Raw genomic sequence first — 15,774 nt, forward strand, 5'->3', positions numbered from 1 at the left:
CCAGCCGACGAGGTCCTACCTCGGGGTTTGGCAACGGCGGTGGGGGGCGTGGGTCGCCGAGATTATAGATTGGGAGACCCACACTCGCCGGTGTCTCGGTAGCTTCCACACGGCAGAGCTCGCGACCAGGGAGTACGATCGCTGGCAGGTCTGCTACCATGGCGCGATGGCTAGGCTCAATTTCCCCTTCAGCACACGTCCGGTCGACCTCGTTCTGCCGGAGCCAGGGGTGGTGAGCTCGGCTATGGCGTGGGAGGACTGCGTGGCATGGGAGCGCCTCGAGGCCGAGGCCGCCAATGAGGCCTACATGCAAGAGCTCCGCCGGCAGCACCCAGAGGTCGTGGAGGCAGAGCGGGCGATCTTTGCCGGCGCGGAGGGCGGCGAGGTTATCGCGCTCTCCTTCGATGATGAGGTCGAAGGCGGCAAGGATGGCGGCGCGGAGGGCAGCGAGGTTATCGCGCTCTCCTCCAATGACGAGGTGGAAGGCGGTGACGCGGAGGGCCTCGAGGTGGGCCCCGAGGACGAGGAGATCAACATCGACGAGTGGAGGAGTGCCTTCCCTAATGACCCCGACAATGGCACCAGCCCGGACCCGGCTCGCGGCACACCATACATGACGAGGAAGGATTGGCTCGACCTCTACTTCGACCGAAAGTAGTTTAGCTTAGTTTAAATGTATGTTTTATGTTTGGTTATGCAAAACTTTCAGTTGAACCTTCTTCAAACTTGATCAAATTGAAGCTTACAATGTTAAGTTTAGGGGATCGACTAGAAAAGGCCAAAAATTGCTGGAGTATATAATATATATATATATCCACTAAGGGTTTTAGTCCTTTAACTTTTAAAGGATCGGCTAGAGATGGCCTTATGACTTGTTTATTTCAGTTCTTCACAATGTGATACTCTATATGTGCAACTATTTGCCGTGTAGTTCAATTTCATCAATAACAGTTTCAACAATACCACTATGAATTACGATATTTGGTTGTTGTTAAGGATATTGCAGTTAACATGCATTTTCATTATTTAACAATAACTAGTGTACTTTAGACCTGCACAATACCAGTTTGAATGACTATTTGCTTGTTTTTAAATGTTATGCCTGATGCAGTTAACACACCTTTCCACTTCTTGTTTTGCTTAACTAGCGTGCTTAAGCCTGCACACTGAAACTATCATTTGTAGATTATGTTGTCTACCATGGATATATTTGGTTGATTTTTAGCCTGTTGTGCTTAACATGCCTTTATATGTACTCATGCAGGACAATATTGAGAACAGTGTTGTTTTCCATCAAGGTTAGTTCCATCGCATTGCTTATATGTACGCACTGTTCAGGATGTCGGTAGCTGGTACCATATAGCTTGGGGCTGACAAGGGATTAATCGGCGAATCGGACATTTCACTGAATATATCTATAACCCATTTATCAGTAGGTTAACTAGGGCCATATTTAATATATCTGAGGCTACATAGCAACATGCATTGTACTGAATGACTAAATATGCAATCCCAGGCTACATAGCAACAAGGAAGAGTGTTACCTTAATGTTCTGATGATATCTAGATATACACGTAATAAAATCTGATATAATGGGATGGAAGGAGTGTTGTACTACATCATTTTTCAATTTTTGTTTAGCTTCCAATAATAACTTGGTGCTTTTAGGTACATATATCATGCCAAAGTTCCACACTTCGACCCTTTCTGGGGCAATGAGATATTCATGAACCAGCATCAAGTGAGGAAACTTATAAACATTGTTATTAAAAGGGGTCCAAAGACATCAATCGAACTATTTGTTTACACTTTATGCTAGACAACAGTGAACTGCATGATGGTAAGTAAGAACCCTCTAGCCTTCTTTTACTACCTGTAATGAGTTGTGTTAGATGACAATGTTTGAATCTTTTTTCTTTTGCAGTGGATCCTTAAGCAGTTTACTCAAGATTACCTCTCAAACTAGAGTCATGCATGCCTTCTGCATCCAGGAGAGCACAATAGGGCCATTCTGCTTCACCTTGTTGGGCAACCGGAATGTCTGTCGCCTCTTTCTTTAACATTTGTAATAGTACAAGTATAGAACCCTTGTTCATCATTCTTTATTTGGTGCTTATGTAATTCTTAAACATATGTACCTATGAATCGAATAATGCATTGGTTGTTTGAACCTGATGGATATGAATAAAGCTATAGCCTACTTTTAAGTTTAAATTAGGTTTAATTTTAAATAGCAGCAATTAAATTAGGGCGAAATTATGGTGTGTAGGTCATTACGGTGCACATGGTTAATAAAGCACAGCGTGTGTGATATACATCATAATCCGACATCGTTCACGGAGAGGAAATGTGTGTAACAATGCACAAAGTTGCCGTTTGTGTCATGGAAACGTCACGGCAGATGTGCTAGTGCGAGGACTTGGTCGTGGAGCCATCGCGTTGAGGTTAGCTTAAAGGGGTTAAACAAGACAAAGGACACGGGTAGTTTATACTGGTTTGGCCCCTTACGATGAAGGTAAAAGCCTAGTCCAGTTTGTAGTTGGTGTTGCTGGGGTTTCGATGAACGGGGAGTGAATACGCTTAACCCGTCTCTCAATCTCTTGTTTCTTGTCCCTAAACCGCCGCCGGGTCACCCCTTTATATACACAGGTTGACGCCCAGTCGGTTTACAGAATCCTGGCTGGCTCATAATCGTGTCCGGCTCGGTATCTACTCTTTCCTAACATACAATACAAGTCATACACCTTATGGCGGTTTACATCTATGGGCTCTAACCCGTCCCTGGGCCCTGAGTCTTGTTATTATGTTTCTTTACTAAAGCGCCATCCTTTATGTCCTCATGGGCTTCAATACAGGTGCTTCACTATGGGCATAACCCGGCCCCTCCAGGGCGGTTTATGCTCAATAGTTATATCCCCAACATTACGCCCTGGGTTGATTTGAACCTGTTCATATCAATCTTCAATACTTAGAAAAAATCCCTTCTTCATCACCTTCCCAAACTTATAACTCGCCATGGCGTCATCTTCTCGAATCTTAGTAATCTGTCATGACATCACCTGCCACTACCTTTATACATAGCCCAAATCCTTTAATATGCCTCCCTTTCTTTAATGAAACTCCGAAAATCGAGGTGTCTATGCATCGACAGATCTGTTTTTGGCCTCCTCGATTCCCGCGCTTGCCACTTATCCATTTGCCTTATAAATAGGACCGGGGGTCCCTTTCATTTTCCTCCCCCGTGCCTGTTCGTCTCATCGTCCTCCTCACGACGCCCCAGCGCTCGAGCTCCGCCGCCGCCGTTGAACTTCGCCTCTGCTTCAACTTTGGTGGCTGCATCAACCTGTTTGGACCAGACCTTGCTCACGCACCTCCGCCATTTAACAGTTTTGGTGAGTTCTTCTTCCTCTCCTCTATAGATCCGTTTAGGGTTCGCACGGGCTCATGGAAGTTCCGTGGTGTTCTTCCCTTGTTCTTCATCATAGCATACATGATAGATTCCAAACCTGATATATCCTTGCGCGGTAGCAACGATAGTCCTTCTTTTGCCATCAGATCATCTCTTCTGTGTAGAAAAGCCCGATCTGGAACTTCATGAACTGCTCAAGCACCAACCTTTAGGTCTAAATATTTTCCTTTTCCTGACATGCGGTAGATCTGAAATTATAATGTGAAACTGTGAAACTTGTTCTTCCTCACTTAGTCGTTTTTTGGCTTTAGATCTATACTCTCATTGCCATGTAGGTGGTTTATCATTTTAGAAAATAACCTGCCATATGCCACTAGTCCCCTCTAAACCGCCACTTGCTCATTTCTGTAAATTGATAACCTCAGTCTCCGGTTTACCGTACTTGCATGCTTGAACAATTTTTGCCCTTTAACCTTTGACGGATTAACCACAAACCTTAAACCACCACAAATCTTCATTCATGTTGCCAAAAAAATGGCCAAGCAGTTTTATGCTTGCAACTGGGTTCCGTCCCGGATTACAGAAGAAGAACTGAACGGATGTGTTGCAACAGGCGCATTATCAAAAAAGAATGAGATCCATTGGAGGGCCCCCGGTCCAGAAAATCCTCCTAAAACCAAGGATGGTGAAGTGATTGTGTTTGTTCATCATCTGAGCCGCGGGTTTAAACCTCCCGGATCAAAAAAACTCCGTGATGTACTTCATATTTCCAACTCCACCCTCAAGATATCGGACCTAACTCCGTGTCCAATATTTGCAACTTTCATGATTTTTGCGAAGCTTACTTGCAAGAAGAGCCCACAGTCAAGCTGTTTAGAGATTTTGTCTACTTAAACCGCCATACTGAGTTTATGATGGGCCCAATACTGAACTTGGTGGGGTGTCAATTCAGAAAAGAAAAGATGTTAGCTTCCCTCACGCCAAGCATCACAGCCACCCCAAGGATTGGAACCAGACTTGGTTCTATTGCAAAGATACCTCTCCTGCTGATGAAAACCTTCTACCGGGTTACCGTGCTCATCGGCTCACCGGTTCACACCCACTCCCTCAAAGACTTAGTGCAAAGGAACGGGCCAAATATGCCCCACAGCTTTCGAAGCTCAGAGCTTTTGTAGCAAACGACTTGACAAGCATTGATTTCGTTCATTGCTGGGTTTCTTGGAGCATTTTGCCCTTAAGCCATTGCCCCGGTTTAATGTGCGAGTACACAGGGGACGTAAAAGACCCTCAACGGCACATTGATATTCAGCTGACTGATGCTGAAATTACTGAATCTGTCAAGAAGATGTTGGATGAACCGGTAGCTAATTGCAGCAAAACGGGGCTTAGTCCTTTCTGCGTTACGAATAAACCGCCAGCTGTAAGAGTTACTTTACTCCTGTCTTAATCCATGTTTTTAATACTTCCTTATGACCTTTTCTGATTTTTAACAGGGTGATGATCCATTCTGGAAGAGGAAAACTCAAGATAAACCGGCTAAAACACCCCGCACCAAGACCAAGGTCACGAAGAAATCTTCCAAGAAGAAGACGGCCGACTCTTCCGATTTAATCATTAACAATGATGATCCGGAGTCAGAGGTAGAACTTGATTCACTTGGCTCTTTATTCATGCACCTCATTGACAATGACTGTTATCAGGATGACGCGAAAGCCAGCCATGCGAGTGACGTTGAGGTAATTACTCTCTCATCCAGTTCAGACTCTCTACCCACGCAGAGAACCCGACAAGCAATCCAGAAAGTAAAATTTTCTCACCCCCTAGCTCACTTGGATACGAACTTTATTTTGAAGAAACAACAACATGAAGCTCGCCGCACAACCCGGCATAGCGGTCATGTGGTCACTTCGTCCGGTTTACCGAACACACCGGTTCGTAAACGCCGCCCAGAGGTCTCTCATATTTCTGACACATCTTATCCAAAGGTGGGTTATTTCCGATAACCTCTTAATCCGTCTGATTCGAACTATTAGGTAACTTCTCACTCCTCTTCTGGCGAGTCCACAGGGACACAACTTCCACCCCTCAAAACTGTTCCTGGGTGAGCATATTAAACTAACCCTTTATACCTTATGTTTGCCTACTAACCTTTTCGTTCATTCCTTTCAGAGCCAAGGCCAGACCTAGCAAAAAGGCCAAGTTGAATAAACCGACTGATGATGACACGGCAGCTGATCCGGAAAAGACTCTAGAGCCGTCTGAACCAAATATTGATGCTGTCCTTGATGATCCACCAGCACAAGATCATGAAACCTTTGTTGAGCAAATGGAAATTGATACGGTGTCTCATGACGATAAACCGCCAAGCCCAACCACAGCTGCTGCTGATAAAACGGACGATGTTGTCGTTACTGGCCTCAGCTATACAGCCCCAGGCAACCCCACTGCTTTGTCAAAACATAGTGCCAAGGAAGAATTTTCTGCTATAGATAAGGGCAGGTGGAAGGTGGATCTGGAAAGTTATACCCATCTCAGCGCCCAAGATATCCACTATGGGTTTTTAAACCGGCTATACACCAGCCGTGATTATGAAGCCGGGTTATTGAACATGATGAAGGAGCGATATGAGGTAAACGCTGCTGATTTCTGCATAACTACTCTTCTCTTATAACTGGTTTATAATACTGATATGAACTGGGACTTTTAAAAAATACTTCAACTTTTCCTGTGTAGCCCCTAAGGGCCGGTTTATCTTTTCAAGATGAACATGGTCTTTTTACTATAAGACTCAACAATCATTTGAAAATCCTTGTAAACCGATGAACCACCAAGCTGATTGATGGCAGAAAAATCCATAGTCTTTAACTTGAACAAATATGCATTAGTCCCCAAGTGCCAAGTGATGTAGGGTAGAACCCTAGTGGCCTGATCTTTCACGAAGGAAGCGGATCCCATGATGAACACGAAGAACATGAGGAGGGAAACGAGGGTAAACACGGGGAAAACACAAAACAGACACTCAAACCAATGAGAATGATCACACAAGTGCTAGATCCTCGAAACACGATAGGAGATACAAGATCCAAAGTCAACAACGGATGGTACACGGTAGCCAGTTCTTCTCCAAAGGAGGTCCTGAGTTCTTCCCTAAAAAGTGGTCTTTAATCTGCTTGGGGGATCTTCTCCGGTGGAGGCTCAAATCTCCGAGGAGAAGGTAACCAGTGGATGAGCAAAGCTCTCACACGAAATATGAGCTAACCCTTTGCTAACCCTAGCTAGAAGGAATAGGAGGTCTATATATAGTCTTAGTGCAAAAGAGGGGGCGAAGGGGTACATGGGGTGCGGCCCAACACGAAACAGCACACAGGCGTCGGACGTCCGGGAGTCACCGGTCGTCTGGAGGATCATGAGGGTCCGGACGTCCGGTGCCTGTTGGACGTCCGTAGATTCGGCTCGGGTGGTCTTCGGTCGGACATCCGGTCGGGGTCGGACATCGGGGCGTCGGTCGTCCGTGGGGCGTCGGAAGTCCGTAGTTTTGGCTCGGGTGTGGAAGCGTCGGACGTCCGGAGCCTGGAGATCATCGGACGTCCGGTCCTGGCCAGTCGTCCGGAGCCTGTAGCTTCTTCTGCATCATCTCTTCTTCTCCTCCGTCTTCACGTCCATCTTCCTCTTCTTCTTCTCCTTGCTCCTTAGCTTCTCCGTGATACCTGAGTATGCACAATGTGTCCATATGAGGTAGTAGCCATGTCTCATGTGCATCGAAGTGGAAATGTGAGAGGAGAGATGTCACCTCGGTTTCAAGAGCTCTTGCACGTGCTCGTGTCATGGGTCCGCTACGCACTTGGTGAGACGATGGTAGGTCCATGGGGATGACCTTGGGATGCTCCGCATCATCTGCCCTCCCTTGGGGAAGATCCGTCCTCGGATCAAATTCTTCATCACCATGGTGGGGAGAGAGATCTTTGACGTTGAAGATATCGCTCATGGAGTACTTGTCACATGGAATGTCGATCTTGTAGGCGTTGTCATTGTAGCGTGCAAGCACTTTGAATGGTCCATCCGCTCGTGGTCGAAGCTTAGACTTGCGTTCTTGTGGAAAGAGGTCCTTGCGAAGGTGTAGCCACACGAGATCTCCGGTGTTGAATACCATAGGTTGCTTGTTGAAGTTGAGCTTAGTCGCAAGGCGTTGAACTTGGTGCTCGATGGTGTTTCTTGTATCTTCATGTACCTTCTTGAGATGTGTCACTCATGCACTTGCGTCCAAATTGATGCGCTCTTGGAGTGGTAGAGGAAGAATGTCCAATGGTGACAATGGCTTCAATCTGTAGACGACCTCGAAGGGGGACTTGCCGGTTGTTGAGTGTCTTGCTCGGTTGTAGGTGAACTCGGCGATAGGTAGGCACTCCTCCCACTCCTTGATGTTCTCCTTTATGAGTACTCAAAGTAGAGTGGAGAGTGTGTGGTTGGTAACTTTCGTTTGGCCGTCGGTTTGAGTATGGTAAGCCGTGGAGAAGAGTAGCTTGATTCCAAGCTTGGCGCATAGGGTCTTCCAAAAGTAGCTAAGGAACTTGACGTCGTGGCCCGAGACGGTCGTCTTTGGCACTCCATGTAGACGCAATATTTCCCTACAAAAGAAATTAGCAACATGTGAAGCATCGTCTATCTTGTTGCAAGGAATGAAATGCGCCATCTTGGAGAAACGGTCCACAACGACAAATACCGAATCCTTCCCATTTCGAGTCCTAGGCAAACCAAGTACAAAGTCCATGCTAATGTCTTCCCATGGTTGATATGGAATTGGTAGAGGCATATAAAGGCCATGGGATTGAGCTTTAGACTTAGCTTTGCGACATGTAGGGCATCAGTTGGTGAATCGGTTGACATCACGAAACATCTTGGGCCAATAGTAGTTCTTTGAGAGCGTAGCGAACGTCTTGCCGCGTCCAAAGTGTCCCATTAAGCCTCCTCCATGAGATTCCTGCAAAAGCAACAAACGAAGAGAAGACTCGGGGATGCAAAGTTTGTTAGCTCTCATAAGATATCCATGTTTAATGTAATAGCATTCCCAAGAGGTGTGCGTCAAACACTTGGCATAAGGAGTAGCAAAAGTAGGGTCATGCTCATACAAGTCTTTTATATGCTCAAAACCAATGACATCCAATTCAAGTTGAGTAATAAGCATGCATATGCGGGAAAGGGCATCCGCCACAATGTTTTCCTTACCCTTAATGTACTTGATGACATAAGTAAAAGACTCAATAAATTCACTCCATTTAGCGTGATGCTTGTTCAACTTGGTTTGGCCCTTAAGGTACTTGAGCGTTTCATGATCGGTATGAATGATAAATTCATGAGGGTGAAGATAGTGTTCCCATTCATGCAAAACGTGGACTAAAGCATAGAGCTCTTTGTCATAGATGGGGTAATTGAGTTGCGCGCCAGAGAGTTTCTCACTAAAGTATGCTATTGGGCGCTTCTCTTGCGTTAACACACCTCCTAGGCCATTACCGCTAGCATCGCAATGAATCTCAAAGGGTTTGTCAAAGTTGGGTAATGCAAGCACGGGAGCATGAGTAAGCAAATTCTTAATATCATTGAAAGCGGTATCTTGGGATGGTCCCTGAACAAAAGGCACATTCTTCTTGCTCAAAGCATGGAAAGGCGAAGCGATGGTGCTAAAATCTTTCACAAAGCGACGATAGAAACCCGCAAGGCCAAGAAAGCTACGCACTTGTTGCAAATTGGTTGGTTGTGGCCAAGTCTTAATAGCATTGATCTTGGACTCATCAACATGAACACCCTTAGAAGATACAACAAAACCCAAGAAAACGAGCTTGTCAACGCCAAAAAGGCATTTCTCCATATTAGCATAGAGACACTCTTTTCTAAGAGTTTGTAAAACGGTTCGGACATGGGTGACATGCTCTTTGAGAGACTTGCTAAAAACAAGGATATCATCGAAGTAGACCACAACAAATACACCAATGTAAGGGAGGAAAACATGATTCATAAGACGCATGAAAGTACCCGGTGCTTCCGATAGACCCATAGGCATGACTAACCACTCATACAACCCAAACTTGGTTTTGAAAGCGGTTTTCCATTCATCACCCTCTTGTATGCGGATTTGATAGTAACCACTCTTAAGATCGATTTTTGAAAATATAGTGGCACCACTAAGTTCATCAAGCATATCATTAAGGCGTGGAATGGGATACCTATAACGAACGGTGATAGTATTGATAGGTCTACAATCGGAGCACATGCGAAAGCTACCGTCTCATTTTGGCACAAGGATGACCGGGATGGCACAACGGCTCAAACTTTCACGCACATGTCCATGGTCTATGAGATGTTGTACTTGCCTTTGTATTTCTTTGATTTCTTCGGGGTTGACGCAGTAGGGAGCTTTGCTAGGAAGCGGTGCTCCAGGGATGAGGTTGATGCGGTGCTCGACGCCACGTAGTGGAGGTAGTTCCAGAGGTAGCTCGTCGGGGAAAACATCGTGAAATTCCTGCAAAAGAGAAGGCAGCACTAGAGGAAGAGTGGGAGAGGTGTTAGCTTGTGGTGCATTGTCCTTGCACAAAAGGACGTAGTGTAGGACACTAGATGGGTTCTCACACACTCCTCTTATCTCACTTTTGGTGGCAAATAGGACTAAATTCTTCTTTTCGCTCATCGTGGAGGTGTTCGAGTTGGGCTTGTGGCGCTCACTCTCTTTTCGGTGGCTCGCTCTCTCACTATTATCTCCATGATGGGTTGCTTGCTTGTCGGCGATCACTTGGCTTGGCAACATTGGACGAAGTACGTACTCCTTCCCTTTCATCTTGAAGATGTAGTGGTTCGTTCGGCCATTGTGGATGACTCTTCTATCAAATTGCCATGGGCGTCCAAGGAGGAGGTGGCAAACGGTCATTGGAACGACGTTGCACTCCAAAGTGTCTTCATAGGCGCCAATTTTGAAGGAGACTTGGACTCGATGCTCGACTTGGAGAGTGCCGGAGTCGCTAAGCCATTGCACTTTGTATGGACGTGGGTGCTTCGTCTTGGGCAATTTGAGCTTGGAGCAAAGTTCTTCACTTGCGAGGTTATGACAACTCCCTCCATCGATGATGACCTTGACGGATCTTCCATTGATGTTGACCTTGGTGTGGAATATGTGGCATCTTTGGTCTTCTTCTTGGTGATGTTGGAGAGTCAAGACCTTGGAGACAACAAGAGCGGGGCTTGAATCTTCATCGCAAAAGACTTGTTCCTCTTCATCGTTCACTTGCCGGTGCATGGCGACTTGCTCAAGAGCATCCATTTCTCCTTCACTCATCGAGTCGTAGGTTCTGTCGTCGTTGAGGATCATGGTCCGCTTGTTGGTGCACTCGTAGGACTTGTGGCCTCGGCCTCCGCATGTGAAGCATTTGAAGGAACTCGTCTTGACGGCCTAATCGGTGGGGGTTGAGGATGATGAAGCTCTCGGCTTGAAGTTTACCGTAGTAGGAGGATGACTTGGAGTTGATGAAGTTTTGTTGGAACTCGACTTGTCGATGTTGCTAGTAGAAGGCTTGGTAGACGGTGTTGGAGTCGTTGAAGCTTGGGTGTTGGAGAATCCGTATGACTTGGATGAGAACTTGGCATACTTGAAATCATCTTGCACTTGACGTTCTGCTTTGGTAGCTTGATGCACTAGCTCGATGAGGTTCGAGTATGGTTGGAAGTCGGTGATCTTCTTGATAGGATGGTTGAGTCCATTCAATAAACGTGCCATAGTTTGCTCATCATCTTCCGTGACATTGGCCCGTATCATGGCAATCTCCATATCCTTGTAGTACTCTTCAACGCTCTTGGTTCCTTGCTTGACTAGTTGGAGTTTCTTGAAGAGGTCGCGGTTGTAGTACGTAGGCACGAAGCGTGCTCTCGTGACATCCTTCATTTGTGCCCAAGTAGTGATGGGTGGTTCACCTCTTGCCTCTCGGTGCTCGATAACTTGTTCCCATCAAATGAGGACATAGTCTTGGAACTCAAGGGATGCCATTGCGATATTCTTATCTTCTTCATAGTTGTGCAAATGGAAGATTTTGTCAACCTTCAATGCCCATGATAGGTACTCTTCGGGGTCGTTGCTTCCATTGAACTTGGGCATGGTGAACTTGAGCTTGCCGTAGCGTTGCTCTTCATTGTGTTGTGGTCGGGGATGATGATGCCCATGTTGTCGATAATTGTCAAGCTCGTGTTGCTCTTGGTGAGGAGGGTTGTCAACCTCATGTTGCTCTTGTCGTGGAGGATTTCCATTGTCGTCATGCTCTTGATGAACTTGATGTTGTTGGCGAGCTTGTGGAGGCACTTGTCGAGCTCGAGGAGCAAATTGAGGAACTTGACGATGCACGCGAGCTTGAAATCTTCGTTCTTGAACTTCTTCGTGAAGTGCTTCTTCATGTCCACGAGCTTGTCGGCCTCAGTTGGCTATGGCATGACTTGAATCTTGGAGGGCTTGTTGCGCCACAAGTGCTTGAGCTTCACGGAGTTGTTGTTCTTGGCGTTGTGCCTCGGCATCTTGTGCATCTTGGTGTAGACGCGCGCGCTCTTCCTCTTCATGTTGGCGTTGTCGTTGCCGTTGTCGTGCTAGCACAAAGGCCTCTTGGGTTTGACGTTGTCGGCGCTCTTGAGAGTCGGTGTCGCGTAGAGGATTGAGGCTTGCTTGACGATCGTTGCGCGCGGCACGGCATAGAGTGTTCGATGTCAGTGTACTTGAGCCGGAGAGGGTGAAGTCAGATTGTCGACTTGAGCGAGTCCTTGATGAAGACGACGTGGAAGAAGGGCGGTTGAGCAACAAAGCGTGAATTCCGTCCATCCTTGCATCATTCTCTTGCTTGTGATCGTTGAGCTTGTGGTCGAAGTAGTCCCTTGTACGTTGCTCGGAGAGTCGCAAGTCGGCAGCGAGGTTGTCAATGCATTCACTCATTGCTTGTTGCTCTTGATGCAAAGCACGTTGTACACCAAAGAGGTGGCTCTTGGTGACGTAGGAGTTCATGTCGTCGTCGTGCTCAATGAAGAGTGGGTTGGTAGAAGTACTTGGCCTATTCATCATTCCAAGATACACAATGTGAGTGGTAGAAAGAGAAGAACGAATACCAAATGTACCTTGACCGAAGTTGAAAGTGGATCAATGATCACTCCAATGTGGACAAGGAAACAACACAATTGGTACCAATTCTTGTTGGTTTCTCACACCTACACAAGTAAAAGCTTATGTTGGAGCTTGGTTAGGATGGTGGCACAAAATTTAATGCAATTGTAAGTGAGCTTCAATAATATTGGAAAAGATTCGCAAGATTGCAATGTAACAAGTAGACCAAGCAATGTAGTGTACACGGAAACACACACGCAAAGAGATAATTGGGGTTGGGCAACCAAGGATGAGCCAAAATGTGGAATCCACAAAAATGCTCTTGTTGCACAACACTAGAGAGACGCTAGCACGATTGCACAATAGGCGGATACAAAGACTTGTGCACAACCTACTAAGCAAAAATGCAACGACTTCTATCCCAAGTATGCTCTATGCAAAGTGTTTCTATGATATGATCCAAGATGATCTAGTATGACAATCTTAATGTTGTATGGTGCTATGGTTCTTGCATAAAAGCTCTTTGCTTATCTTTCCCTTTTGCTTAAAAGCTTGTTTGTCTCTTTGATGTTTGAGCTCTTTTCTCATGCAATGCTTGACGAACCAAGATAGCAATTGTGTATGCGATGACAACCTTGTGACACAAGAGACGATACCAAGATATGCATCCATGATGTATGTATGCTATGGGAGTAAGATCACTAATCTGCACAAGTCTCGTTGCTGGCAATACTCAAAGGCTAGTCTCGATGGGTAAGCAACGCAAAGGAGTAAGGCTATGATGGCTATCAATGTAATGGCAAGAGTGATATGTCCAATACCAAGATGAGGTTACCGTTTCTTGCTTACGGTATGGTGTCAAAATGGTGGACTGAATACCAAGATGTAGTCGAGGTGGTCATTATTGATGATGCGTCCGTGGTGAATATGAGAGGCGGTGATGTTGATGTCGAACCGTACCTAGATAGCCGAAACACAAAAGGATACAGAACCACAACTCAAATTCTCAATGCTCGAAGTGGCAACACGTGTCGGAGTATGAAACGGGTAAGCAATGGTGGTGGTATGCGGAGGTGGTGATGGTGTGTAGGTGGTAGGAGTGCATATGCGGAAATGTGGGACGGTGGTGGTGCAAAACTGAAAAAAAATCAATTTCGTCAGGGTTCATTGGACGTCCGGGCTGGGCCGGTCGTCCGGTCATCGGACGTCGGTAGGGGTCGGACATCCGGTGCCTGGGCGAAATTTGGGCACGGGATGAACAGCTAGGGTTCGTGGTGGAGATGTGGCAATTCGTCGAATCCAGAGGATTTTGTGGATGGAAAGGGTGGAGACAAGGGGGAAAAGCTAGATCCACTCAAAACAAAGCAAATCCACGGATCAAATCCAACAAAATTTCAACACACCGACAAATCAAAAAAAAATGGGGCTATTTTTGTGGGGAATTTTCGAATTTGGGACAAAAACAACAAAAACTAGGCTAGCAACACAACGGGGAGGCTCCGAAATCGTGATCAACAAGGCTCTTGATACCAAGATGATGTAGGGTAGAACTCTAGTGGCCCAATCTTTCATGAAGGAAGCGGATCCCATGATGAACACGAAGAACACGAGGAGGGAAACGAGGGTAAACACGGGGGAAACACAAAAGAGACACTCAAACCAATGAGAATGATCACACAAGTGCTAGATCCTTGAAACACGATACGAGATGCAAGATCCAAAGTCAACAACAGATGGTACACGGTAGCTGGTTCTTCTCCAAAGGAGGTCTTGAGTTCTTCCCTAAAAAGGGGTCTTGAATCCACTTGGGGGATCTTCTCCGGTGGAGGCTCGAATCTTCGAGGAGAAGGTAACCAAGTGGATGAGCAAAGCACTCACAAGAAATATGAACTAATCCTTTGCTAACCCCAGCTAGAAGGAATAGGAGGTCTATATATAGTCTTAGTGCAAAAGAGGGGGGCGAAGGGGTACATGGGCTGTGGCCCAACATGAAATAGCACACATGCGTCGGACGTCCGGGAGTCACCGGTCGTCCGGAGGCTCGCGAGGGTCCAGACGTCCGGCGCCTGTCCGACATCCGTAGATTCGGCTCGGGTGGTCTTCGATCGAACGTCCGGTCGGGGTCGGACGTCCGGGCGTCAGTCATCCGTGGGGCGTCGGAAGTCCGTAGTTTTGGCTCGGGTGTGGAAGCGTCGGACATCCGGTCAGGGTCGGACGTCCGAAGCCTGGAGATCGTCAGACGTCCGGTCCTGGCCGGTCGTCCGGAGCCTGTAGCTTCTTCTGCATCATCTCTTCTTCTTCTTCTTCTCCGTCTTCACGTCCATCTTCCTCTTCTTCTTCTCCTTGCTCCTTAGCTTCTCCATGATACATGAGTATGCACAACGTGTCCATATGAGGTAGTAGCCATGTCTCATGTGCATCAAAGTGGAAATGTGAGAGGATAGATCACTACAAAAAAAAGACACATCCGTGACATTTTGGGCCGAACGAAAAAAATTTATGTCATACATATGACACTTCTATGATGATAATTGTGACAAAACCTGGTATCATCATAGATGTGGTGGGCTCCTACTTCTATGACAAAAAATCATGACAAAAAATGGGCTTTTCATCCTGGGCGGGCCGGAGACGCAGCTGCATGACATTCTTTCGGCTATCCATGACGGAAAAACCGTGGTAGAAGCGAGGGCGAGGAAAATTTCAGGGATTTCCCGGTTACGGTGGGATGTCGGGGGCCGAGCGATGCATGTTTCGCTCGTACACGTACGCGCGTGTGTTCGAGGCGTTGGCTCTAACGAAACCCGAGCGAGGCGTTGGGCTCTAACTGAACCCGAGCGATTGCGCTGCAGGCTATGCGTTACTGAACCTGAGCGATCGATCGATGGCTGTTAACTGAACCCGATCGAGCGATTCCTTCGCTACTGCTGCTAACTGAAGCCAATCGATGCTGCCTCTAGGATGAACAGTGAGCGTTGCAGGGGGGTTGGATGAACAGTGAGCGGCGGCGTTGCCTCTGGATGAATAGGCCCCCTGGTGTGGAGGGCTGGATGAACAGTAGACGATGGAGGGGTGCCCGTGGAGGGGTGGTTGAACAGGACCCCGTGGTGTGGAGGGATGGATGAACAGTAGACGATGGAGGGGTGGTTGAACAGTAGCCGGTGGAGTAGCACGCGGTGGAGGCTGGATGAACAGGAGCCCGTGGAGGCTGGAGGAGGTCGACGGTAGCCCGTGGAGGCTAGAGGA

At 46.8% G+C, this 15,774-nt stretch overlaps 1 protein-coding gene across 1 annotated transcript; it reads left to right on the forward strand.

The window, feature by feature from the left end:
• Positions 1-307: 307 nt before the first annotated feature.
• On the forward strand, positions 308-6,081 carry LOC147979932 (uncharacterized). The gene is made up of 7 exons (XM_087515402.1): positions 308-595; positions 1,265-1,298; positions 4,319-4,830; positions 4,904-5,050; positions 5,111-5,341; positions 5,444-5,511; positions 5,580-6,081. Exons 1-7 carry the CDS (start codon positions 308-310, stop codon positions 6,079-6,081), a joined length of 1,782 nt encoding a protein of 593 aa, XP_087371528.1.
• The last annotated feature ends 9,693 nt before the right edge of the window (positions 6,082-15,774 follow it).

The sequence above is a fragment of the Triticum urartu genome, chromosome 3A (assembly GCF_056163025.1).
Source record: "Triticum urartu cultivar PI428250 chromosome 3A, HENAU_Tu73, whole genome shotgun sequence".
NCBI lineage: Eukaryota > Viridiplantae > Streptophyta > Magnoliopsida > Poales > Poaceae > Triticum > Triticum urartu.